This window comes from Podarcis muralis, chromosome 5 (assembly GCF_964188315.1).
Source record: "Podarcis muralis chromosome 5, rPodMur119.hap1.1, whole genome shotgun sequence".
NCBI classification, from domain to species: Eukaryota; Metazoa; Chordata; class Lepidosauria; order Squamata; family Lacertidae; genus Podarcis; species Podarcis muralis.
The window spans coordinates 79,070,422-79,096,665 of record NC_135659.1 but is presented as its reverse complement, the minus strand read 5'-3'; the positions used below and the strand labels follow the sequence as shown (position 1 = coordinate 79,096,665).

At 44.9% G+C, this 26,244-nt stretch overlaps 1 protein-coding gene across 2 annotated transcripts in view; it reads right to left on the bottom strand.

The window, feature by feature from the left end:
- Positions 1–23,733: 23,733 nt before the first annotated feature.
- MATN4 (matrilin 4) overlaps positions 23,734–26,244 on the bottom strand; it is a 45,657-nt gene continuing 43,146 nt past the window's right edge. For both annotated transcript variants that reach the window (XM_028735042.2, XM_028735043.2), the window contains exon 11: positions 23,734–24,747. In XM_028735042.2, coding sequence (XP_028590875.2) covers positions 24,692–24,747 — 56 coding nt within the window. In that variant the 3' untranslated portion in view covers positions 23,734–24,691. The remainder of the gene's footprint in view (positions 24,748–26,244) is intronic.

Below are 26,244 nucleotides of genomic sequence, written 5' to 3'. Positions count from 1 at the left end.
GACCACAAGGGCCATCGAGTCCAACCCCCTGCCAAGCAGGAAACACCATCAGAGCACTCCTGACATATGGTTGTCAAGCCTCTGCTTAAAGACCTCCAAAGAGGGAGACTCCACCACACTCCTTGGCAGCAAATTCCACTGTTGAACAGCTCTTACTGTCAGGAAGTTCTTCCTAATGTTTAGGTGGAATCTTCATTCTTGTAGTTTGGATCCATTGCTCCGTGTCCGCTTCTCTGGAGCAGCAGAAAACAACCTTTCTCCCTCCTCTATGTGACATCCTTTTATATATTTGAACATGGCTATCATATCACCCCTTAACCTCCTCTTCTCCAGGCTAAACATGCCCAGCTCCCTTAGCCGTTCCTCATAGGGCATCGTTTCCAGGCCTTTGACCATTTTGGTTGCCCTCCTCTGGACACGTTCCAGTTTGTCAGTGTCCTTCTTGAACTGTGGTGCCCAGAACTGGACACAGTACTCCAGGTGAGGTCTGACCAGAGCAGAATACAGTGGCACTATTACTTCCCTTGATCTAGATGCTATACTCCTATTGATGCAGCCCAGAACTGCATTGGCTTTTTTAGCTGCCGCATCACACTGTTGGCTCATGTCAAGTTTGTGGTCAACCAAGACTCCTAGATCCTTTTCACATGTACTGCTCTCAAGCCAGATGTCCCCCATCTTGTATTTCTGCCTCTCATTTTTTTTGCCCAAGTGCAATGCTTTACATTTCTCCCTGTTAAAATTCATCTTGTTTGTTTTGGCCCAGTTCTCTAATCTGTCAAGGTCGTTTTGAAGTGTGATCCTGTCCTCTGGGGTGTTAGCCACCCCTCCCAGTTTGGTGTCATCTGCAAATTTGATCAGGATGCCCTTGAGTCCATCATCCAAGTCGTTGATAAAGATGTTGAGTAAGACCGGGCCCAAGACAGAACCCTGTGGCACCCCACTAGTCACTCTTCTCCAGGATGAAGAGGAACCATTGATGAGCACCCTTTGGGATGATGCCCCCAGGAGGAGACCACCATATTTCCTGCTTGGCAGGGGGTTGGACTCGATGGCCCTTGTGGTCTCTTCCAACTCTATGATTCTATGATTCTATGATTCTATGATTCTATGTTTGTGAAGTTAATGGCCAATAGGATTTAGTCATTGCTGATTGAAGCATCAGAAGGTGCCTTATACTGAGTCAGATGACTGATTCACATAGCTCAATATGTCTGCACCAGCCTTTCTCAACCTTGGGTCCCCAGATGTTGTTGGACTACAACTCCCATCATCCCTAAGCTAGCAGTGACCAGGGATGATGGGAGTTGTGGTCCAACAACATGTGTGGACCCATGATTGGGAGAAGTATTCCCATAATATTCTGGGGCTGGCTGGTTGGAACCCTGAACAGGAGCATTCCAGTTACAAGGTAAGAACACATTGCAACATTTTGTTTCAGATTCCATCTCAGAAGAACTATACCCGGGATAAAATTCTTTCAAGGTCTGGACCCAGCCAGGACACTAAAATATAATCAAAGAAGCCAAAAGGGTCTTTCATGTGTATCTTTGCACAAACCAACTTCAGATCTTGCCATGTTGAAAAGTAGACAGCACTACTATAATAGGAGGAAATGAAAAAAGTCAGACACAAACCAGGGCCTTCTAATAGAGGAGTTTCTTCAATAAAGTTGGACGCATGGCTCCCTATAGAGCCTTGTCATGCTCTAATGAGGTATATTAGAATATAGGTAAACAAGGGTTCATTTTAGTCACTTTTTCTTGAAAAGTATCTTGAAATCAATTTCTGGCTAATATTTTTGATGGTTATTTTGTTTAAAGGGTAAAAAAAAAAAAAATCTAAATCTGGCTCTGTAGTTTGTTCTGTTTTTCCAGAAATCAGTTCCATGTTTGCCAAATAAAGCAGGGGAGAGGAGACCAACTCAGTACAGTGGTACCTCGGGTTAAGTACTAAATTTGTTCCGAAGGTCTGTACTTAACCTGAAACTGTTCTTAACCTGAAGCACCACTTTAGCTAATGGGGCCTCCTGCTGCCGCCGTGCTATTGTTTTTTTTTTTAACAATATTTTTATTGGTTTTTCCAGATACAAGTTATAGAAAAAGGAAAAAAAGAAAAGAAAAAGAAGATAACAGAAGAAAAAAGAAGCCAACTTTCCAAAATATTTTTCTCAAAACCAACTGGACTTCCCCACATCTCCCTCACCCTGCATTCTTTACAATAAAGATATCAGCAAATTATTACCTTGTTTCATGCATTCCTTTGTACTTTCCAATAAGTATACTCTATGTTTAAAACTTATTATCTAATTACATTACCTTCAAAAATCATGTTACTTTAAACATTGGTCCTTTCATAATTATAAACTTAATTTCCATATCACCGAATCTTATTACTGAAGCTAAATTTTCTGAATCATGCAAACTCTTAACATTCATATAACTTAAAGTATTTTTGTAAATAGTCTTTAAATTTTCTCCAATCCTCTTCAATTGTTTCTTCTCCCAAATCTCGGATTCTGCCAGTCATTTCGGCCAGTTGCATGTAGTCCATCAATTGCGTCTGCCACTCTTCCAGTGTGGGCAAATCTTGTGTCTTCCAATATTTTGCAATTAATATTCTTGCTGCTGTTGTTGCATACATATAAAAGGTTCTGTCGTTCTTTAACACCTTCTGGCCGTCAATGCCCAGAAGAAAGGCCTCTGGTTTCTTAGGAAAGGTGTATTTAAGCACCTTTTTTAGCTCGTTATGAATCATTTCCCAGAAGACCTTCACTTTTGGGCAAGTCCACCAGAGGTGAAAGAATGTCCCTTCAGCCTCCTTACATTTCCAACATTTATTATCAGACAGATGATATATCTTAGCAAGTTTGACTGGGGTCATGTACCACCTGTATATCATTTTCATAATGTTCTCCTTCAAGGCATTACATGCCGTGAATTTCATACCAGTGGTCCATAACCTTTCCCAGTCTTCAAACATAATGTTATACCCAATGTCCTGAGCCCATTTTATCATTGCTGATTTGACTGTCTCATCCTGAGTGTTCCATTTAAGCAGCAAGTTATACATTCTCGAAAGTACTTTAGTCTTTGGTTCTAACAATTCAGTTTCTAATTTCGATTTTTCCACCTGGAAGCCTACTTTTTTATCCAATTTAAAAACCTCTTGTATTTGGGCATAATGGAACCAATTTTGCACCTTATTTTTTAATTTTTCATAGCTCTGCAACCTCCAATTTTCTCCAACTTTTTCTAAAATTTCCCCATATTTCGGCCAACCGACCTCCATATTAGGTTTTTTCCAGGCTTTGGCCTCTGCTGGTGATAGCCACCTCGGGGTCTTATCTTCTAGCAAGTCCTTGTATTTTGTCCAGACCATGAATATTGCTTTTCTGACAATATGATTTTTAAACATTTTATGAGCCTTTACCTTGTCGTACCACAAATATGCATGCCAACCAAAAGCGTTATCAAACCCTTCCAGATCCAGAACATCAGTGTTCTCAAGAAGTAACCAATCTTTCATCCAGCAGAAGGCTGCAGCTTCATAATACAACCTTAAGTCTGATGCTGCCGCCGTGCTATTGAAGCACTATTTCTGTTCTCATCCTGAAGCAAAGTTCTTAACCCGAGGTACTATTTCTGGGTTAACGGAGTCTGTAACCTGAAGCGTATGTAACCTGAAGCGACTGTAACCTGAGGTACCACTGTACTGGAATTGGTTGTACTGTCCTGACTGTACTCACACAAATGGTGGGATTTAAACTCCTCCTGGCAAATGCAGGTTGAACAGTTAAAGTGGATTTGGCAGGGGGGGAAACCCACTTTCAACAAAAATCCGACTGTTTGTAGAGAGGTAGGTGATGGAGAAATGTGCAGGAAAATTGCTTAGCAGGACCACCCTATAAGAAATCGGAATGATTTAGAAGAGTGACTAGTGGGGTGCCACAGGGTTCTGTCTTGGGCCCGGTCTTATTCAACATCTTTATCAACGACTTGGATGATGGACTCAAGAGCATCCTGATCAAATTTGCAGATGACACCAAACTGGGAGGGGTGGCTAACACCCCAGAGGACAGGATCACACTTCAAAACGACCTTGACAGATTAGAGAACTGGGCCAAAACAAACAAGATGAACTTTAACAGGGAGAAATGTAAAGTATTGCACTTGGGCAAAAAAAAAAAAAAATGAGAGGCAGAAATACAAGATGGGGGACACCTGGCTTGAGAGCAGTACATGTGAAAAGGATCTAGGAGTCTTGGTTGACCACAAACTTGACATGAGCCAACAGTGTGACGCGGCAGCTAAAAAAGCCTATGCAATTCTGGGCTGCATCAATAGGAGTATAGCATCTAGATCAAGGGAAGTAATAGTGCCACTGTATTCTGCTCTGGTCAGACCTCACCTGGTGTACTGTGTCCAGTTCTGGGCACCACAGTTCAAGAAGCAACACTGACAAACTGGAACGTGTCCAGAGGAGGGCAACCAAAATGGTCAAAGGCCTGGAAACGATGCCTTATGAGGAACGGCTAAGGGAGCTGGGCATGTTTAGCCTGGAGAAGAGGAGGTTAAGGGGTGATATGATAGCCATGTTCAAATATATAAAAGGATGCCACATAGAGGAGGGAGAAAGGTTGTTTTCTGCTGCTCCAGAGAAGCGGACACGGAGCAATGGATCCAAACTACAAGAAAGAAGATTCCACCTAAACATTAGGAAGAACTTCCTGACAGTAAGAGCTGTTCAACAGTGGAATTTGCTGCCAAGGAGTGTGGTGGAGTCTCCTTCTTTGGAGGTCTTTAAGCAGAGGCTTGACAACCATATGTCAGGAGTGCTCTGATGGTGTTACCTGCTTGGCAGGGGGTTGGACTCGATGGCCCTTGTGGTCTATTCCAACTCTATGATTCTATGATTCTATTCTATGATTCTATGAATGCTCAATAAACAGGTTGTCTGGAAGAGACCTTTAAACAGTCATAGAGAGCTGAAGGTTGTTTAGTTTGTTGTTTTTTAAGAGAATTGGGTAACTTCCACAAATCTAGCCAATAGTTCCTGTCTGCCCTCTGGTGGTGGTAATTATGGACTGAAGTTTTATCCACACTTCCATTTGTGCTTTGTTTTCTTCCGCTTGTGAAGCTGCAGATTAGTTTTATCCTGGGCCGTTTTGTCCTGGGCCATCCACAAATTTTGTCCAGGACTCTAGGTCCTCATGTCACACCTTAGTGCTCACTATTTCAAGGAGGCATCCCTGAAAACATGGGATACTCTGTCCATCACTTCTGTTTTTCTTCCTTCTTGCCCTACCCTTCCTCTGCTCTCTCTGTTTTCGCTCCTCCGGATTCCGCCCCCCCCCCCCCAAGGTCAAACAGGCACAGGTTAAAAATGGACCATGATTTAATTGCCATTAAAGGAAGACCATCCACACAGCCCAGAATATATAATTTTTGAGGTGGCAGAGGCATGAGCTGCTGACCACCCCAATTCAAACACAGGCGTCTCCCAAAAACCCACCCCAAAATTCCCATGGTGATCAGCAAATGGAAACAGGGGCAGGACTGTGAACTCTGGAAGCCCCTAGTCATGAACCGGCACATGGGCGGTGGATACAGATTCAGTGGCTCTGACTCAAGGAATGAGGCAGTTGAGCAGCTCGGCAGCTATATCCATGACTGAGCAGTCCTATTTAGGATCCACTCTCCTCACCCTGAAAAGGGGGAGGGGCTAGAAAAGGTGCCCTAAGCATAGTCTGCCTCCCTTTCCCCCTGACTGGATTACCATGCCCAGTGGGGCCACCACCCAGCGGTCGTAAAAGACATTGAACTTTGCAACATGGAATATATAAACATTGACAACTGGGAAACACTGGCCTGCGAGCGCTCAAGTTGGAGAACAGCCTTTACCAAAGGTGTTGTGGGCTTTGAAGACACTCAAACTCCGGACGAAAGAGAGAAATGTGCTAAAAGAAAGGCAGGGTTGGCAAACCCTCACTGTGATCAACTCCTGCCCAGAAACCTATGTCCCCACTGTGGAAGGACGTGTGGATCCAGAATTGGTCTCCACAGTCACTTACAGACTCACTTTTAAGACCCTGTTCATGAAAGACAATCTTACTCGGCTACGAGTGATCAGAGGAGGAGGAGGAGGAGGAGGAGGAGGAGGAGAAGAAGAAGGAGGAGGAGGAGGAGGAGGAGGAGGAGGAGGAGGAGGAAGAAGCCAAGGAAGGGGGGCAATCTGGATGGTGTACGTTCCCCAGTCTTTCCCAACTTTTGCATTGTGGTCACACAGCTGACACACATTGGCACTGGAAAGGAAAACTGCTTATGCTCACATATATGTAGTTGTTTGCAGTTCCCATAAGAGTGCAAGAGGTGGACACATTTTTAAAATAAAGAAAATAGTGTTGGGTCGAGACCAGCACAGCTCCAGGCTTCAGAGACAACTGGTAAAAAAAGGATCAGATCAGGAGGGGAACAAATTTCTATTTGGGTTTTAAGGAGTTTTTCATTTGTTGTGATACAGTGGTTTTTTCTATTTCTGTGTCACGATATACAGTAATAACTCCGCAAACGTCGGCCCGTTGACTGTCCATTTCTGCCAACGTCCGTGGCAACCCCGATGTACTGGAATGGGTTACTTCCAGGTTTGCCGCTTGCACATGCACAGAAGCACAAACCGCTCCGCCTGTGTGCGTAGAGTGGCGCTTTGTTGAGCGTCCCTTTCGTTGAGCGTCCAGGGCTCCAGAACAGATCTCAGATTCAAAACAAGGTACCACTGTAAATAAAACTTTCGGGCCAGTGCTATTGATCTGATGCAAATCCTAGGGAAGTGAAAGTGAATGAAAGTGTGTACAGGCAGAAATGAAATCCATTGAGATCTAGCAACTTGCAAGGTCAGGCTACCTGGAATTTTCACCTTTCAGAACTGGTTGTGTAGTTCCCGTTCTGCAACAGATGTGCTGCTATTTTGGGGAAATCTCCAATTGAAATGGAGCAATATAAAATAATATAGACTGCAGCTCTTCCACACTGGAATAACAATTTGCATATACAATTTGAACCATATACATTTATTTCTTTTGCAAGTGTAATTGTATGACTTTTTCATTTATAGTTTCAAAGAGAGAGAGAGAGATAAATGAGTCCTGGATCCACAGGAGGAAAGCTTCCTATTTTGTGATGACGGTGTTTGTAAATGCTGGTGTTGCAAGGTAATTTCTTGTTGCATAAACATTTCCCAGATTGATGCAGGAACTGGAAAGAAGCTGTCAGAGTTATAACCACATGGAGTTTCTCACCCACTGGGATGAATCTGGAAGCTTGCTCTGTGTTACAAGTTGTATATTCAATTTAAATAACCAATAGCCCATAACCTACTATGTAACACATTTTGCTGCAGATTATGACTCCTTCACCGTCAATCACAAGAGCAAGGTCTATTTTTTTAGTCCAATAGATGAATGTACAGAAATGCTCCTGTTTCATCTGAGCTTCTTGGTCAATATGTGGCCCATTCAAGAAAATCTCTAAGGAGACGTTATAGCTGACCACCAATATTTTAAGTAACGAGTAAAAACATGTTCCTTCACTTCTGTTCTCCTTCCACATGATGTCCTGAGACTCAGATGAGAAATGCCAACAACGAAAACAAAAGACTATTGGTGGTATCCAACTAAGTCATACTCAGAACGGCCCCACAAAAATAATTTGATTTACAAACAAAAGTCAATTGGTTTCAATGGATCTACTCTGGCTCAGTCAGATAAACCCTTTATTTGCATTCAGTTGGGTAGAAAGTGGTTTCCTTGCATGATGAAAAGATGAATAATTGGGAGAATTTCAGGCACAGGTGTTGCATTTCAGGCGCGCCAACAGGATGTTATTCTGGATGGGAAAAGGAGACGGAAAACAACAAGGTTGGTGACAGAGAACAAAATAATCCTAGTCAATTGTACCTCCTCACTCCCAGCCTTGGAGAAAATTCCTAAAATGTTCCCGCCTGTTGTTGTCCTTACCTCCCTGGAAGAGAGAACTCAGAGTAGGTCCCTCCTTCTAAATCCTTATAATTGGGAATCTTAGCATTTTGAATATCTTACCATGTTATGTCCTCATTTGTCAGACATATAAATGTCCCTTTAAAGCACAGAGCTTAGCCCTTTCTGGTGTCCTAGAGAGAAGTGCCCTGCACTGGCGCTCAGTAGCCAAATTCTGATAAATTTGTCAGGTCAAAATAAAATCCAAACTGACAGGGCGATATCTCTTGAGTGGACCAATTACTGTTGGTATATAGGGATAACCCGTGGCTCCCAGCTTCCCCGATTGCACCAGGCCCATCATAAGACTTTGAACACAGGAAAAGACAAAGAGCCTGCGGGATCAGGACAGCGGCCCATCTAGTTCTGCATCCTGCTCTCACGGTGGCCACCCAGATGCCTGTGGGGAACCAACAAGCAAGGCTAGAGCATCTACCGTATTTTTCGCTCCATAAGGCGCACCTGACCATAAGGCACACCTACTTTTTTTGGGGGGGGGAATTCAAGAAAGAAATATTCTTTAAAGGGAGCACTGAGCAGAGCCTCTCTGCATCCCAGACTCTGCTCAGCGCTCCCTTTCATGAGCCACGTGGAGCGTGTGTGCGGCGCTTGCAGGCTTTTCCCCGAGGAAACAGACATGCTGCCCTTCTCCCTCCTCGGGGAAAAGCCCCCAAGAGCCACACACACACTCCGCGCAGCTCTTTAAAGGGAGTGCGGCTCTTGGGGGCTTTTGTGGGAGGTGGGGGAAGTGAGAGAGCCTAGCTTTGTCCCTTCCTCCATCTCCCGCAAAAGCCAGGGATAGCCGCGCGAAGCCTCCCCAGGGCAGCAGGATGAAGGCTCCCCGCTGCCCTGTGGAGGCTTCACAGGCTACCCCAGAGCTGTTCAGGAGCTTGTTGGGGCTGGGGGGGAGCCCGGGCCCCCCCCCAGCCCCAAAAAGCAGCTCAGGAAGCTGCTCCCAGAGCTTGTCAGGGCTGGCGGGGGAAGCCCGGGTTTCCTCCCCCCCCAGCCCCAGGGACCACACATTCACTCCATAAGACGCACAGACATTTCCCCTTAGATTTTAAGAGGAAAAAAGTGTGTGTTATGGAGCAAAAAATATGGTATCTTATTCAGGCTCTCTCTCCCTCTCCTGTGGTTTCCAGCAACTTGCATTCAGAAGCATACTGCCTCTGTGGAGACAGAGCATTGCCCTCCATGAATTTGCCCACTCCTCTTTCAAAGCCAACCAAGTTGGCAGAGGTGCCAGCTTGCGGGGGCATCATTGGGCCCAGCGTTGTCCACGTGATGCCAGGACGTCGGGAGGAGCCAGGGGCAGAGCTGAATGCAGTGGCCGTGTTGCTTCAATGGCCAGCGGCGGCTGCTCCTCCTGGCACAGCCACAGGTGGGAGGCTGCTTTGACCCTCCTTCCCCCCACAGCAGGGGAGAAAGGGAAACAGCCGGCCACTGGAGCTGTGCCATGCTTGGACCCACACTCGACCTCCTCTGCCCCCTCAACATTGGGAGCCCTCCGGCCCCTTCCCAAGAGATTTTGAGGGGCCCCAAAACAGGTCGGCCCCCAGGAACTGGCACCCCTGCAAGTTGGTGGCCATCGCTGCCCCTTGTGGGAGTGGGTTGCATAGTTCAACAATTCACTGCTTTTAACTGTCCCAAATCTTCCAATATTCAGCTTTTATGGATGTGAAAAAAGTTCTCATGTTGTTAGAAAGGGAGAAAATCTTTCTCCATGCCGTGCAGAATTTTATAAACTTCTACCGTGTTGCCTCTTACTGATCTTTTCTCTAAACTAAAACGTTCCAAATGCTGGAACCGCTCCTCAGGTGCTCCATCCCCTTGGTCATTTGGCCTGCCTGCATCTATCAAGATGATGTCCAAGGGATGTTCTTAGCCCTCGATGGGGATACCTTATCTGCAGGACCTGGCACAATTGTAGTAGCAACACCTTTGTCTTCCTGGGCAGTCATAGTCAGTTCTGCAACGATCAATTCCTGGGACAGTGCACCTAAATGGATTGCGTGGGCAATACCAAGATATCACTGGGGGAAAGAACAAAAGGAGCATCGTTAACCAATGTTCAGACACTAATGAATGCATTCTAGTATTTCTTTTGACTATTGTGCAGCCCTATTGGCGGTACCAAAAGCCACATTTGAATGAGTAATCAGCGAGTTCGCAGCCTGAGCCTGCAAGACCTGACAATCTGGTTCAGCTTTCTATGTATACTTTACAGACTCAGCGTCTCTCCAAATATGAGGTAGTACCATTGCTCTGAAGCGAACCAGAGTCAGAGCAGTAATGCACCTCCACCTCTGGGTGGGCAGATGGGTGGGGGAAATGGTGGCTGTTCTTCTTTTGTACTTCCTTGAAATGGCCATCCAGTTGCCATCCTACAAATGTGTTATGTACTGAGTTGAATAGGATCCAAAATGCAGCAGTCTGATTGGTCCTAGAACAATAGGATCCAAAATGCAGCAGTCTGATTGGTCCTAGAACAATAGGATCCAAAATGCAGCAGTCTGATTGGTCTGCAGGAGCCACCCAATCAAGCTCCAGTTGGAAGTGAATCCACAACCTGATTGGCCTACAGGAGAATTCTGGAAATAGCCAATCACGTGCAGCCCATTGTGTAAATAATATATATAAAGCAGATACTCTGGGGGAACTTTCATTCCTCCTCCCACTATGAGCTCAATAAAGAGCATGAAATCCACTCTCGATTCCGAGTATATTTCAAAATGGGTGGTGAAATATTGACTGTCCATCTAGGCACAAGTGTCCACAGGAAAATCAAGAGGTAAGAGATGACTGGTGCTGCCTATCTCCTTGCTCTTATCATTGCATGCATGGTAAGAGAGGGCATCTGTTTGAGTGAGCAGCGAGGAGCTGCCCGAGTGGCAGCGACAGTAAGGAGTAGGGGGAGCAGAGTAAGGGGTCTCCAGGGGTTGGCAATGTGCCCCCTGCAAGGGGTGGGCGTTGGCAGGTGCCCAGCAATGCCAGCTCCAGCATTACACATCTCTCAGAGGGCTAAAAGGAAGGTGAATTGATGCAGTTCATTACTGAAAAGACACACACAGCTTGTTCCTATTCACAGCCAAACACATCTGCTTCACAGAGAGGACTCTGAGTAGGTCCCTCCCGCCTGGCCCATAGAAAAGGGCTGGATGCAGAGGAATGGTGGGAGGCATCAGCTGGGGAACTCCCCGAGGAAGAAGGTTCAGAGCCAGGGGATTGATGGTGGAACGCCGATATGTGGTCAGAGGGACAAGGAGCAGGCTGGGAGGATGGGGTATTGGGAGCAGAAGAGGGAACATGCCTTAGTGAGCAGGAAGAGGGTGGGGCAGAGAGCAGTCTAGACTGAGAGGCGGGAGAGGAGGGGGGCCAGGAGACAGAGATGAGAAGGCTGCTGAAGAAGCCCAGGGCTTTCTTAAGCATATGCAGCACGGGGGGCAAAGATCCGCCCAGAGCTGCCCCCCTCCCAGGTTGTCCAGTCCCAGGCGCACAGGAGGTCAGAGCCAGCCAGTTGCCTCAGCGTCTTGCTGGCTCAGTCGCAGAAGAGCCCACTGCGGCGCTCCGACCGATGGGCAGGCTCTTTCTCAGATTCAACTCTCGGGCCCCAGACTCTCAGCCTGGCGCCCCTGAGAGCCCGACTCCCAGGTGCCCCGCACCCCTAGCGCCTATAGGTAAGACGGCCCTGAAGAAGCCACAGAGTTTTCCCCTTCTGCTACGACCAGCTCCCCTTCCTCCTAGTCTCCCAGAACACCCAGAGGAATGAAGAAGGCAGAACAGAGACAAGGCGAAGGCTTAGGCTGCTGGGGAAGGAACTGGGGGAGGAATCTTAGAGAGGAGTGGGGCGGCAGGGACCTCCAGTCCTTGCAACTGCCTCCTTGGGGAAAGACCTACTGGGAAGAGTTCCTGCAATCACTAGGCCTGTTTGGGTTTCTTTGAATAAAGAGTCAACTTCACTGACACTGGATGTTTTATTACTGACCCACTCCTGGCACCGGTTCATATTTTATGGAATATATTGTTGAACCTATATATATATATATATACACCCATTAATATCCTTTCGAATGGCAGAGCTTAGCCACTTAGGCTGCCCCAGAGAATAAGGTGTGCAATGGCGGCACATCTTGCACAAACTGGTTTCCCCCTTCCCTGTTTCCAATAATATGCATGCTCTAAGAATTTGTACCTTGAAATGTCAGTCATTGATGAATATACCTGGTGCTGGAGCTCTGCAGACCCTGGCACATCTGTAGTTGCAGCACTGGAGGTTACGTGGGCAGTCATAGTTACTCCTGCAACGACTAATTCCTGGCATGGAGCACCGAAATGGATTTCCTGGGCACATCCCTGAAATATTATTATTATTATTATTATTATTATTATTATTATTATTATTATTATTACTACTGCTACTACTACTACCCACCTTTTTCTCTGACAGGGAAAAGCATGGGAGAGGGGAAGCAGTCATTAAAAACAGTTAAACATTAATAGAATTACAATTTTATATGTGTTTGTGTGTATGAATATGATCCATCAAAACATACTAATAATTACAATAAAAAGAGCACAAAAATAAAAAAGAACAGCATCTGAACATCGAAATATGAACTTTTACACATTTTTAAATTCTGTTGACTATAGTGCAGCCATGTTGTCCGTAGCAAAATTTGCATTTGAATTTATAATCATGAAGCTCACATTTTAGACATGCAAGGGCCCACTATCCTGCATTCTTTCCACATGTATTTTATAGGTTCCCCATCTATCCAAATCTTATGTAGGCCAGAAACCCTGGGAAATACTGCTAAATGATAACTTTCCAGTGGAATTTTCCAACACGTTTCTTCCCTCCATTTTTTGCTGTTAGAAAAGTGATGGGACGCCAGCCAAATAATAAACAGCACGTCTGAAAGTGCCCAATTTCTCAGAGTCTGTAACTAACTCTGTAAGACAGGGGAATCTTTCAACTCACTATGATTTTGTGAAGATAAATGAGACACACAAAGGAATTTACAATTTAAGTAAACCATTGAATGGTTCGTTTTAAGATGTTTCCAGCTAAACATTTCATTTGTAAGAAAAGGAAATTACAGTTGTCATTGTGATCACCTGATTCTCCCAAGATGTGAGAATCAAAAAATTGTTGCCTATCTCTAAAGATGAAAAGTTGCCAGCAGGCATGGTAAGCTATGGTAGAAAGAAAGAAAGAAAGAAAGAAAGAAAGAAAGAAAGAAAGAAAGAAAGAAAGAAAGAAAGAAAGAAAGAAAGATGATGATAGATAGATAGATAGATAGATAGATGATAGATAGATAGATAGATGATAGATAGATAGATAGATAGATAGATAGATAGATAGATAGATAGATAGATGATAGATAGATAGATGATAGATAGATGATAGATAGATAGATGATAGATGATAGATAGATAGATAGATAGATAGATAGATAGATAGATGATAGTTGATAGATAGATAGATAGATAGATAGATAGATAGATAGATAGATAGATAGATAGATAGATGATAGAGATATTGATACTGTATGTGGTTTGTTCAGCACTTCTATTTGTTTAAAGCATATGTCAAAGCAGTCTAAAAATACTAAAATTAAAAAATATAAAAATAAACAACATAAACAATTATTTCACATTAAAAAACAATCCATCACTTTTGGTGACTTGAGTCTTTGTCACATGTGCTCTGCTACACTGCTACCTTTTTCACAACATTCCAATCTGTATTGTATACTTAAATAAATGGAATTCAATCATGTCCTCACAAAAAAACAACAACAACAAAAAACAGTATAGCTTTGGAAAGAATTAAGAATTGCTCTTGGCTTTCTGTATCCCTTATGCAAACTACAAAACTCTGTCCATGCCCACTGGCAACCTTCTCCAGAGTGCCTAAGAGTGACCCCCATACCACCAGCTCTGTTTAATTGAAGGCAGCCTGAATTTATTTATTTATATTATTAGTAGTAGTATTAATACTATTAGTATTATCAGTATTGCAATGCTGTCCTATATACATACTTGCTCTTACTCCCACTATGCTCAATGCAACTTACTACTCAGGCTACAATTTTTCACACTCTCTCTTGGGAATTAGTCTCATTCAACTCAGCTTCTGGGTATAGACAAACATATGTTTGCCCTAAAAAGGCTGCAGCTCTATGCACATTTACTACCTGGAAATAAGTCCCATTGAACTCACAGAGTTCAGGAACATATAGCTGCAAAGCAAACATGTGAAGAATTATACCAGGGGCTGCTGTCTCTGTTAATGTTGCCTGCCATTCCTGCTCTGCTTGCTCATGCTGCAGCTCACATTGCCCCCTACTGGCAGCCACACAAACTACAGCGTGACAACTTTTTCCCTTACAAAAATATTATATAGCAAGACAACGTGAATTCCGTTTCTCTCTGCTGCAGGACAAAGTCCTGTTTATCTCAGGACAAAATTGCTTGCCCTGAAATGGCTTTGTGGATATAAGTACCGATAACCCAGCTTTAGCTACTCCAAATGTTTTTCCCCCTGTCCTGTATTCCAGAATCGCCTTTCAACTTTTCCGCATCTTACCTACCTATTCTGTAACAAGTTGTAGAGGGTAATTCTGTCCAAAGGGCCAGAAGCCCGACAAGGAGAAGGACAGTCAGTGTCTTCATGGTGCCTTCAGGAATCGGGTGTGAACGCTTAGAATAGAACAAGACTTGTATTTAAACAGATGCGTGGGTAGGGTTAAGATTATATGTCTCCCCATCTACCTCATACTTAATATCAGCAGCATCAAACTTTTCAGGCCCTCAAAAATAATTGCATTGCACCATCTTTATAGATTGCATGTGTTGTTGTAGCCGGGCTTGAAACCTGTGGGTGTTGACACCTGTAATGCACCTGTATAAACACCCAAACTTCAAAGAATTCTCCTGAGTCACACCCTGATTATAGCTCCTTCCAGCACGTGAGGAAAACTCACTCACCCCTGAGAATGGTACCAGGGCAGGGCTCATGTTGTAAAAGAACCAGGACTTCCTATATTCAAGTTAATACCTGGTGATTGTGATGTTTTCAAAAAGACAGAGAGTGAGTGAGAGAGAGAGAACTAAACAGCCATAAGCTGGGATAGGCTATAGCTCAATAGCACAGCACATGCCTTTTTTCCCCCTGAAGAAGCATGTGAATCACTACATGGCATGTCTAATTAAAATGATCCTCAGATATAGAGTGAAATGGTCAGCTCATTGCTACGTGGTGCACAGTGTTCATTGGGGTTTGCTGAGAGACCCCTTGGGAGTCCAAGGCCCTCAGACCTGAAGAAAAGCCCTGTTTGTGTTCTAAAAGTGGATAGTGGGAGTGAGTGGTTGTCTGAATACTGTAGTGTGTTTTATTTTGTACATTCTGCTGCATTGCAATGCTCTTTGCCTTCCTGGTGGTATTGTCAATATGAATATTGCTTATGTATCTTTAATTTTTTTAATGTAAATTATTTGACATTGGTTTTATTTTATTTTGTGTGTGTGTGTGTGTGTGTGTGTGTCATCATCATCAATAATATTTATATACTGTTCAAAATCCATAAGCAATTTACATAAAACATGGTAAGATAATTTAATTTTAAAAAGTAAAAAATGCATACACAACATTTAAAACCAAAAAAATCAAAGAAACATATCAGCAAAACCACAGAAGCCATAAATAAAAAGTCAGTTAAGTACCAATAAATAATAAAACAGAACGATGTGGTGAATCTTAGGAGGCTGGGAATGCCTGCTTACAGGAGTGCCAACTTGAATAAGATATGGGGGGGGGGGAGGTGAGCCCTGCCCCATATAATCAATCACATGACATGGCACACGCACAGGCACACCATTTGAATGGCAATGCCCATCAACTCTGGGGGGGGGGCATGCTCCCCTCAAATATTGTATTGGGGAGACCAAAGGGACCTTGGCCCTTACAAGTTGGCTCCTATGCCTGCTTAAATAAAGGGGTTTGGTGTTTAAAGCTTGTTTCTGCCTCATGAACAGCATATGGAAGGGTGTTTGACACTGGCCATGTTGACGGAGGCAGATGAGAGTCCAACAATAGCTGGCCACAGGTTCCTCATCCTTGTGGGGGGCCAGACTATATTTTGAAGAAGAAAAAGAACGAATTCCTATGCCCCACAAATAACCCAGAGATGCATTTTAAATAAAAGTACAAATTCGAATCATATAAAAACAAGCTGCTTCCTGGACCGTCCGCAGGCCAGATTTAGAAGGCAAGTGGGCTGGATCCGGCCCCCGGACCTTAATTTGCCTACCCATGATACACACACACTCTACTGTAAAGTGCTTTGAGATCTACAGATAGTAAGCTATCTATAAATGGAATTCATAAGAACAACAATTGCAGGACCATCACACACCCACCCACCCAACACAAAATCCACTTGCAGTGTCCTGGGTTTCTTTGAAGACAGGCTTCTATAGTCCCTAGTCATGTGGTCTTGCCAGGAATGTCTGCATGCTGGAATCCTTTCTTCATTGAGTGCTGCAGTACTGCAAGTGCAAGCAGGATGCTGTAAACCTGCCTTAAAAGGATGAGTGGAGTCCCACAGTCACCTCATTACTTACATCAGGTAGTCACAAGCACATGCACATTGGCCCCTCAAAAATTCTCTTGAAAAATATTTACTTTGTTCCCAACCTTTCTCAAACGGTCCAAAGGAAGACCATTTGAAAGTTGAAACAGTGAGAATTTGTTGGAAAAGATGGACCACATGGTCTTTTCAGGGTCCACCAAGAAATTTCCACTCAGCCCCCATGAAGGGCCACCAGCCATAGCCTCCACCACTAACTCAAGGTGGTAGAGCACGTGACTACACTGAGGGAAATAAGGCCAGTTCCAGGTGGTAGAAGCCCCATCTCCCTGCAAACCATCCCAGCTGAAGACTCAATACATTCCCTCTTCACATTCCATCCAAATGTGGGAAGCAAATTCCTCCTCATTTGTGCCAGTAGCCATGGGGCTTGAGCAAACAGCCCTCTGGACCAAGCGCTGATTACCTATTCCCAGGGATACTGATGGTGTAGATGCCTACACAGTTTGAGGCAGAACAATAGCAGCCTAGAATCTTCATGACCCAAGGAATCAGGCAGTCCCTGAGCACCAATCACATGCCACTGCTACTATAATGCCCCCATATTTGCTGCACTCTTTCAGTATTGTTAGGGGCAGGCACCAGGCCGGTGGGCCTCAGTACTTTCTGTAACACACTGGGTGACTACGTGACAGCCAAGCCAGGCCAGCAACAAGCCAGCATCAGCACCACCAGGACACTAGCTCAGGTGGGTGTGAATGCCCTGGGCTGAAGGGCAACAGCTAGGGAAGTGCAAATACTGCCTCCCAAGTATCTGCCACCTGGGGCAGCTGCCTCACTTTACCTAATGGTAGAGCCGGTCTTGGAAATAATTAGTTTTTTTAAAAAAATATTTGAAGCACATAACGTGCATGGCCCTAAATATGGAAGTTGTTCATCTTCATCTGCATAGATGACAGGCCTGTTTGGTACCTCCTTTAACAGAGTCAAGCAACAGGAAGACGCCAGGCTTGGATTAAAAGTTTCCTGTCGCTAATGAAAACAGAGATGGCATTCTGACTGTGTTCCTGCTAATGCTCTGATCTTCCAGAATCACCCAATTATTATACGTATCTCTCAATCTGGACCTCGTGTCATTTCTGTTGCTTTCACGAGACCTTTACATTGGTCATAGAGTTTGTGCTCTTAATTAAACGCTGGGCATTCCCCATGTTGCTCAATGATAGCCTTGCTGGCGTGCCATGTTTTCGTTCTTTTGAATGCACTTAAAAGCCACAGTCACATCAGCGTCTGTGAGAAAATACTTCGGGTGTGCTCTTATAGATGTGCTCATATATATATGTATTTATGCACTCACACAGAGAGACACACATTGGTATTTATCTATTGTAAAATGCTTTGAGATATTTCAGATGGTAAGTGGTCTATAAATATAAACAATGAGCAAACAAATGAACAAATGAATAAATAAATAGCGGTTTGCTGCATACAGATCCATGGTATCTACAAGTCTCAGAAACCTGGAAACCACCATGTGAGAAGCTGGCCATGGGTCCCACCTGATGTCATGTCTCAGGTGGCTCCAAAATGCCTCAAATTGGTTTTAATGAGTGTGGTTTGCCTTTGTGCCAGCTCTGATGCTGATTGCATCAGCTGGATTTTGGGAGTCAGGAAGCAGCTCGTCAACTTGGATCTGCTGCTGAGAAGTGGAGCGTTTGTTGTCTTCCCCAAAGTGCCCTGCCCTTCCTTGACACACCTATGTAATACTTCCGTTTCCCTCCGCCTTCCCAGGGAATACAAGAGATGTTTTTTTGATACTCCCAGTGTTATCACTCTAGGTTGTTCGGAGCCCCAAAAGAATGTGAATTGGCACTGTCAGGTGTGCTTGATTTGTACTGATATTAATTTTATTTTTAAATGCTTGCACATTAACAATATTAATTTAAATACAGTGGTACCTCGGAACTCAAACAGAATCCATTCCGGAAGTCCGGTGGCCCCAAAGTAAAAGAAAGTAGAGAAATCAAGTGCTACCGGCAGATTCACTAGGTGGCTGGCGAGACATTAAATAAAACAGAGGTTGGTTCACATTTGTAAGCTAGTGGTTCACCGTTCTTACCACTCTTTATGGAGAATGAGACGATCAGTGACTACTAGCTATTATGGCTATGCTCTGCTTCCATAGTGAGTGGTTGTAATGCTTCTGAATACCAGTTTCTGGAAACCACAGGTGGATAGGATAGTCTTGTGCTTAGGTCCAGCCTGCAAGTTTCCAGCAGGCATTTGACTGGCCTCTGTGAGTGCAGGATGCTGGACTAGAGGGCCATTGGCCTGATCCAGCAAACTGTTCTCATTTTATTATGCCATAAGTCATGGATTGCCAATCTGGTGCCCACACAAGCACAGGCAACCCACAGAGACCTTTGCTGGCACCCACAGACTCCTTCCCCACTCTTCCCTCCAGCCTGTGTTGAAATCGGGCTTGAAAGATTTATTTTATTTTATTTATTTATTTATTTATTTATTTATTTATTTATTTATTTATTTGTTCATTTGTTCTTGTAGCCAATGAAGCAACATGCTCTCAATTGCAGTGCATCTTCAGATTGCAGACGTGTCCATGGGCCCAAAAAGTTCGATGACTCCTATGATCGGTGTTGGAAAAAACAAAGTCATTCGAAAGAAAGAGCCTCAGGTAAGCTGGCTGGTTGGTTTGGGAGAAGGGGAGGGGCACATCAGGGGAGGGAGAGTTGGTGACAGTGGTGGTAGGTAAACATCAATGCAAGCCCAGAACATACGACTCTTCATATCTCAAGGGCTCTCACATGGAAGATGGAGCAAGCTTGTTTTCTCTTGCTCCAGAGGATAGGACTTGAACCAGTGGCTTCAAGTTACAAGAAAGGAGATTTCTGCGTAACATCAGGAAGAACTTTCTGATGCCCATAGCTGTCCAACAGTGCAATAGACCCTCTAGAAGGTGGTGGACTCTCCTTCCTTGGAGGATTTTAAAGCAGAAGTTGGACGGCCATCTGTCATGGATGCCTGAGATTCTTGCATTACAGGGGTTGCACTGGATGACCCTCCAGATCCCAACTCTACAGTTCTTCCTGCCATGGTACGTAAGTCTGTACTAATATGTTCATAGCAGAGTAGGAGAATCAATGCCAGGTTCAGAATAAAGCGTGTATTGTTGCAAAATAAGCAAATACCGTATTTTTCGCTCTATAACACGCAGATTTTTTCTCCTAAAAAGGAAGGGGAAATGTCTGTGCGTGTTATAGAGCGAATGTGTGGTCCCTGGAGCCAAAAAATCAAGCAAAAGTCAAACCGCGAGTCACGAGAAGGGAAACCTGAAAAGAGGAAGTGGCAGCTTTCCTGCATTCTGCCTCAGGGTCTTACTGCCCACCCTCCTCTGTTTCGTTGCTGTGATTGCTGAAACGGAACAAAGAGCAGGGAAAGCCCCTCCCCTCCAGGCAAGCAGAGTGCCGTTCTTTCTAATTCCTCTCTGTGCTCCGTTGCTGCTGGGGGAGAGGGAGAGAGAGTGGGGGAGGGAGAGGGAGAGGGGGGGAGGGTGAGGGAGAGAGGGGGGGAGGGAGAGAGGGGGGGAGGGAGAGGGTGAGGGTGAGGGAGAGAGGGGGGTGAGGGAGAGAGGGGGGAGGAGGGAGAGAGAGAGAGAGAGAGATGGCTGGCTTGGGGGGGAACTTTTGCCTTTCTTTCCTCCCACCCCTAATCCCTCTCCAGCATTCTTAGCCAGCTGCTTCTCTGCACACCCCTCTCATGTCCCTTCTTTGTTTTTCCTTCGCTCCCCACTTAAAATGTGGTTACAAAGCATAGATCAACATGGATCCTCAGGATCTTTGCATTGGGTCACCCCAAATTCACCATCAGATCACATAGCATGTCCATGGCTACAGCCTGCACCAAAAAAATCACGCACCCACTGTTGCCTGGGGCTGCAATGGTGCAAAAATGTGGTTAAAAAGCATGGATCCACAGGGATTCTCAGGATCTTTGCATTGGGTCACCCCAAATTCACCATCAGATCACATAGCATGTCCATGGCTACAGCCTGCACCCAAAAAAAGCACGCACCCACTGTTGCCTGGGGCTGCAATGGTGCAAAAATGTGGTTACAAAGCATGGATCCACAGGGATTCTCAGGATCTTTGCATTGGGTCACCCCAAATTCACCATCAGATCACATAGCATGTCCATGGCTACAGCCTGCACCAAAAAAATCACGCACCCACTGTTGCCTGGGGCTGCAATGGTGCAAAAACATGGTTAAAAAGCATGGATCCACATGGATCCTCAGGATCTTTGCATTGGGTCACCCCAAATTCACCATCAGATCACATAGCATGTCCATGGCTACAGCCTGCACCCAAAAAATCACGCACCCACTGTTGCCTGGGGCTGCAATGGTGCAAAAACGTGGTTACAAAGCATGGATCCACAGGGATTCTCAGGATCTTTGCATTGGGTCACCCCAAATTCACCATCAGATCACATAGCATGTCCATGGCTACAGCCTGCACCAAAAAAATCACGCACCCACTGTTGCCTGGGGCTGCAATGGTGCAAAAACGTGGTTACAAAGCATGGATCCACAGGAATTCTCAGGATTTTTGCATTGGGTCACCCCAAATTCACCATCAGATCACATGTCTGTGGCCACAGCATGAAGCACAAAAATGATACATCCACTGTTTCATTCAGAATGTTTTTTCCCTTGTTTTCCTCCTCTAAAAATGATGTGCGTGTTATGGTCAGGTGCGTGTTATAGAGCGAAAAATACGGTATCCACAAACGTTTATTTATATGATCCGTTCTAGGTTTAGATTTCATTTCATTTCTTTTCTTTTTTAAAGTGCAATGCCTCATTTTTTAAAATTTTCATTATGTGCAATGTATGAATTGCTTGATTCAGAGCTAAGCTACCAAAGATAAATCTACACAGCTTTGATTCACTGGATTCCTTCTCTGCTTTCCCCCGAGTGCAGCTGTCAGCAATGTGTGTGGTACGATCAACCATTGCAATCCACCCCATTGGGAAGGCTTGGCGAGTTAATGCTCCATTCAGTGTTTCACCTGTGAAAACAAGGATTGTTCTGGGTGTGGGTGAAAAAAAGTCTATGCCTCAAGCTTCCTGCTTGGGGGGGCGGCGGTGTCTGCCTCCCTTCACAGGCTCCCATTCATTAGCATAGTCAAACACTCCAGTTGTCCGTTCCCTCCATCCGTAAGAATAAAGGCTGGGTTAGGGGAAAGAGTTTATTTCTTGCCATTTCCCAAGAGAGGAGATTTCAGGATAAATGTATAAAGTTGCCTTCTCATTGCTGCTTGGAATACTTTGCTTAGGAACAAGCTGCTTTGGGAGGGAGCAGGGTGTTGAGCTATTTCGTACATATATGAATGGTGCCTGTTGGGTTTCCACCTGTCCTGAATAATACAGGATTGTCCCGTATTCCAGTGTAAAATGTGAGGTCCTGTATTGATAGTTTTGTCCTGTATTGCCCCCCCCCTCTCTCTGACAAATTCCAGAGAGGCCATCCTGCTGTAGTTTGCAATGTATTGCTTTGAAGTCACTTCAGCACCAGATTGGGGGGCGGGGTTGCTCCCAAACTGCCCCACCCTGTATTTTGCCAGAACAAAGATGGCGACCCTAGTGTATGTGTGAATTTTTAACAATACAAGTGGGACTGCATAAAAATGTTGCAGTGAGATCTCCGTTTGAGATTCCAGCCACTCTGTTCTATCCCCTTCCCTCCCGTCCACTTTTCTGCTTCATCAGAGAGACCGAGACAAAGAGGAAGCAGAAAAGATTAAGATCCTTTGTCCTATTTCCCGCCACAGGAATAGGGGATATGACATCAAACAGTCCTGTCTTCTCTAAAAATAGAGGAACTCTCTGAGCCTTAACCCCTTCATATGCTTATTTAGTAAACGTAATTGCCATTTTGGTGGCAGATTTCCCCACAAACCCTTTGCTCTGCCAAAACATCAGGAAAAACTTTCTGACAGTAAGAGATGTTTGACAGTGGAATGGTCTTCCTTGGGAAGTTGTGGACGCTCCTTCCTTGAAGGTTTTTAAGCAGAGGTTAATGACCATCTGTCATGGATGCTTTAGCTGAGATTCTTGCATTGCAGGGGGTGTTTCCCAACCTTGTGCCTCCAGCTGTTTTTTGACTACAATTCCCATCATCCCTTGCCACTGGTCTTGCTAGTCAGGGATGATGGGAGTTGTAGTTCAAAAACAGCTGGAGGCACAAGGTTGGGAAACACTGGACTAGACGACTACTGTATTGGGTCCCTTCAACTCTACAATTCTATGAACCACCGAGTGAGTGCACAATCCTCATTGGGCTGTTTGTAGGGGAGATTCCCCATTCTACTTCTGTAAGTCATGGGCTTCTCCCACCAGCATGACTGCCAATGACTCCCTCTTAAGCATGGGCATTTTGGTTACCTAAGAGGCAACATTCACAGCCTAGCATCAGAAATTGATGGAATGATTATAGTAGCAGCTACTTTGAAGTAAGCCCCACTAAATTCACTATGTCTTACTTCTAGGAGTAGTTTTCAGTTTACTGTACAGTGGTACCTCGGGTTAAGTACTTAATTCGTTCCAGAGGTCTGTTCTTAACCTGAAACTGTTCTTAACCTGAAGCACCACTTTAGCTAATGGGGCCTCCCGCTGCCGCCGCACCACCGGAACACGATTTCTGTTCTCATCCTGAAGCAAAGTTCTTAACCCGAGGTACCATTTCTGGGTTAGCGGAATCTGTAACCTGAAGCGTATGTAACCTGAAATGTATGTAACCCAAGGTACCACTGTATTCACTTTACTACCAAGTTTGCACAACTGGTGAGATAAGGATTTAGCAAAAGCAGTTAAGAGACTTTCTCCTTTAAGGGGTAAATGGGGAATCGTGACTTAGCAAGAGGCTAAAGGACATCATCCATCAGCTATTGCAATAGAATTTAGACTGATGTGAGTTGGAATCCAGCAAAATCTGGAAGATCTCATGTTCCTCTTTCCCTTGCTGTAGGTACCGGCTTGCTTATTATTTTCCAAGGGTCCACACTTGAAAAAACAACAGAAGCCAATTAGAAATCTTCAGCAAGTTTATTGGGTCCGTTTATTAAAAATTTACATATAAAAAAGATAGTTTAAAAATAAGACTACCCTGCCCTGCTTTTCAGAAAGAAAGATATATATATATACACACACACATATTTATATATATAACTTTTTTTAAAAAAAACTGTTTCTTTTTTTAAAGAGGAGGGAAAACAACAAATTCTCCATCAATACTGTCAAAGTCCAGTTGTGGGGTGGGAGCAGAGTATTCCAATCAGAAATGCTCCAATTTGGTGGTGGTGGGGGTTTTGGAGCATCTTATTCTAACTTACATATTTTAAAATAATATTTCCTTCTTTTTTTTTTTGAAAAGCAGGTATTTGTGTGCAACTGAAGCAGAAAGCTGTAGACAAAGGAGCTGCTGGCGCTGCTTTTCACAGTGGAGGATAACAAGGGAGAAAACAGCACAGTCTTCAGCTTGGAAATGTGAGAAGCTGCCAATGTCTCTCCCTCCATAAGCAAGCCTTTCTTAAAAAAATGAAAATGAAATTTAGCAAGGAAGGGGATTTCTTTTTTCAACCAGGCGTGTTGATGTCCGAGGCTCTTGAGTGCTCCGCAAAGCCCCAGGAAAGACTTCACTGGCTGCCAACTAACCCTGCGGTCGCTCTTGAAGATAATGTCTGCCTCACTTCCTGCGTCTTCTCTGAGCCATCCACCTGTTGCGGCTCAACCAGTTTCGACAAATGGCTCAGCCCAACCATCCATTTCAAGCCAAGGGAGGGAAAGTGTTCCAACATAGGGTTTCTTTGTTTTTTTAAAAAGTTTTCTGTTTTTCCTTTTTTATCTAGGCAAGTAGGGAGCAGTTTCAGCTTCCCCCTCAGGCTCGTGTTATATGAAAACCAACAACCATTTACAACAGGAACGCCAACGATGAGTTAACAGGATGTGTCTGCGCCCGTAAGGTGAGGTGTCTCTCAGCCCCCATCATTTTCTGCCAACCTGGTTTTCCAGCTGGTCAATTCTGGCAGTCATCTGAGCAAGTGGTTGCGTTAAGGAAAGCAGCACATGCAAGATTGCGAGAACAGTCATTCACAACTTAAGGCAGGGGCAACTAACCCCCCAGTTTGGTGCCGGAGGGACGCGGGTGGCACTGTGGGTTAAACCACAGAGCCTAGGGCTTGCTGATCAGAAGGTTGGCGGTTCGAATCCCCGCGACGGGGTGAGCTCCCGTTGCTCGGTCCTAGCTCCTGCCCACCTAGCAGTTCGAAAGCATGCCAGTGCAAGTAGATAAATAGGTACCGCTCTGGCGGGAAGGTAAACGGCGTTTCCGTGCACTGCTCTGGTTTGCCAGAAGCGGCTTAGTCATGCTGGCCACATGACCCGGAAGCTGTACGCCCGCTCCCTTGGCCAATAAAGCGAGATGAGCGCTGCAACCCCACAGTCGGTCACGACTGGACCTAATGGTCAGGGGTCACTTTACTTTACCTTACACACACACACACACACACACACACACACACACACACACCCCCACACACACACCAATTCTTTTCTGTCTCCCAATTATTATTTATTTATTTGCTGGCTGCATTTCTACCTGACCTTTTTTCTCCAAGGAAGGAACTCAAGTTGAGTTACTGTCAGGGGCTGGACTGATGAGGAATGGTGGGGATCACCCCACCCCCTTCTCCTGAACCTCCCCGAGAACAGGAGGATAGTACAGATTTAGAACAGTGGTTTGCAGAAGGACATAGTTCAGAGTCTGCAGAGGGCAGAAGCTGGGAAATACTGGAAGAGGAACAGCAGGAAGAAGCAGCACCAGGGGAGAGACAGATGACATTTTCCTTGGAAAGCATTCCTGACCCCCCTCCCAGGACCAGGCGTGCACTGCGGGTAGTAGAACAGAGAGCTCAGAGGCAGAATGCTCAGATTAACTGATGCAGGGGTGACGTAGAATAGGAAAGACGTGGGCAGGGGTGGGACTTTAATTGGAGCAATGTCATTATTTAGGGAAGACTACATTCCTTCGTCACTCTCTGTGAATTATTGAATAAATTGCTTGGTTAGAACTTGAAGCAGAGAAACGATAAAAGTTCTAACCAAGCAATTTATTCAGTAATTCACAGAGAGTGACGAAGGAACGTAGTGACACCCTGGCACTTACATGGTTATCTCACCCTCTTCATTTAATCCCCACAACCTCCCTGTGCACAGCAGGTTAGGCTGAAAGGCAGCAACCAAAGTCACCCAGTGAACTTAATGGCCAAGTGGGGATTTGAACCCTGGTTAGACACAACACGCTGATGGGTATGCAAATCCCCCCTTCTCTCTGGGTAATCAGCTAATTTATATGATGAATGGAGAGGCACAACCCCCCTCCCCTCCCTTTCTCAGCTCAGCTAAAGAATGGGGTCCGTGTACCTGTGTACATGTACCTGCCTGAGTGTGCATGCAGGCGTGTGAAAGTGTGCCCATGAGTGTGGCATGGCCACACCCACCACTGACATGTAAACCCTGCAGGGTTGGCCAAGGGTGAA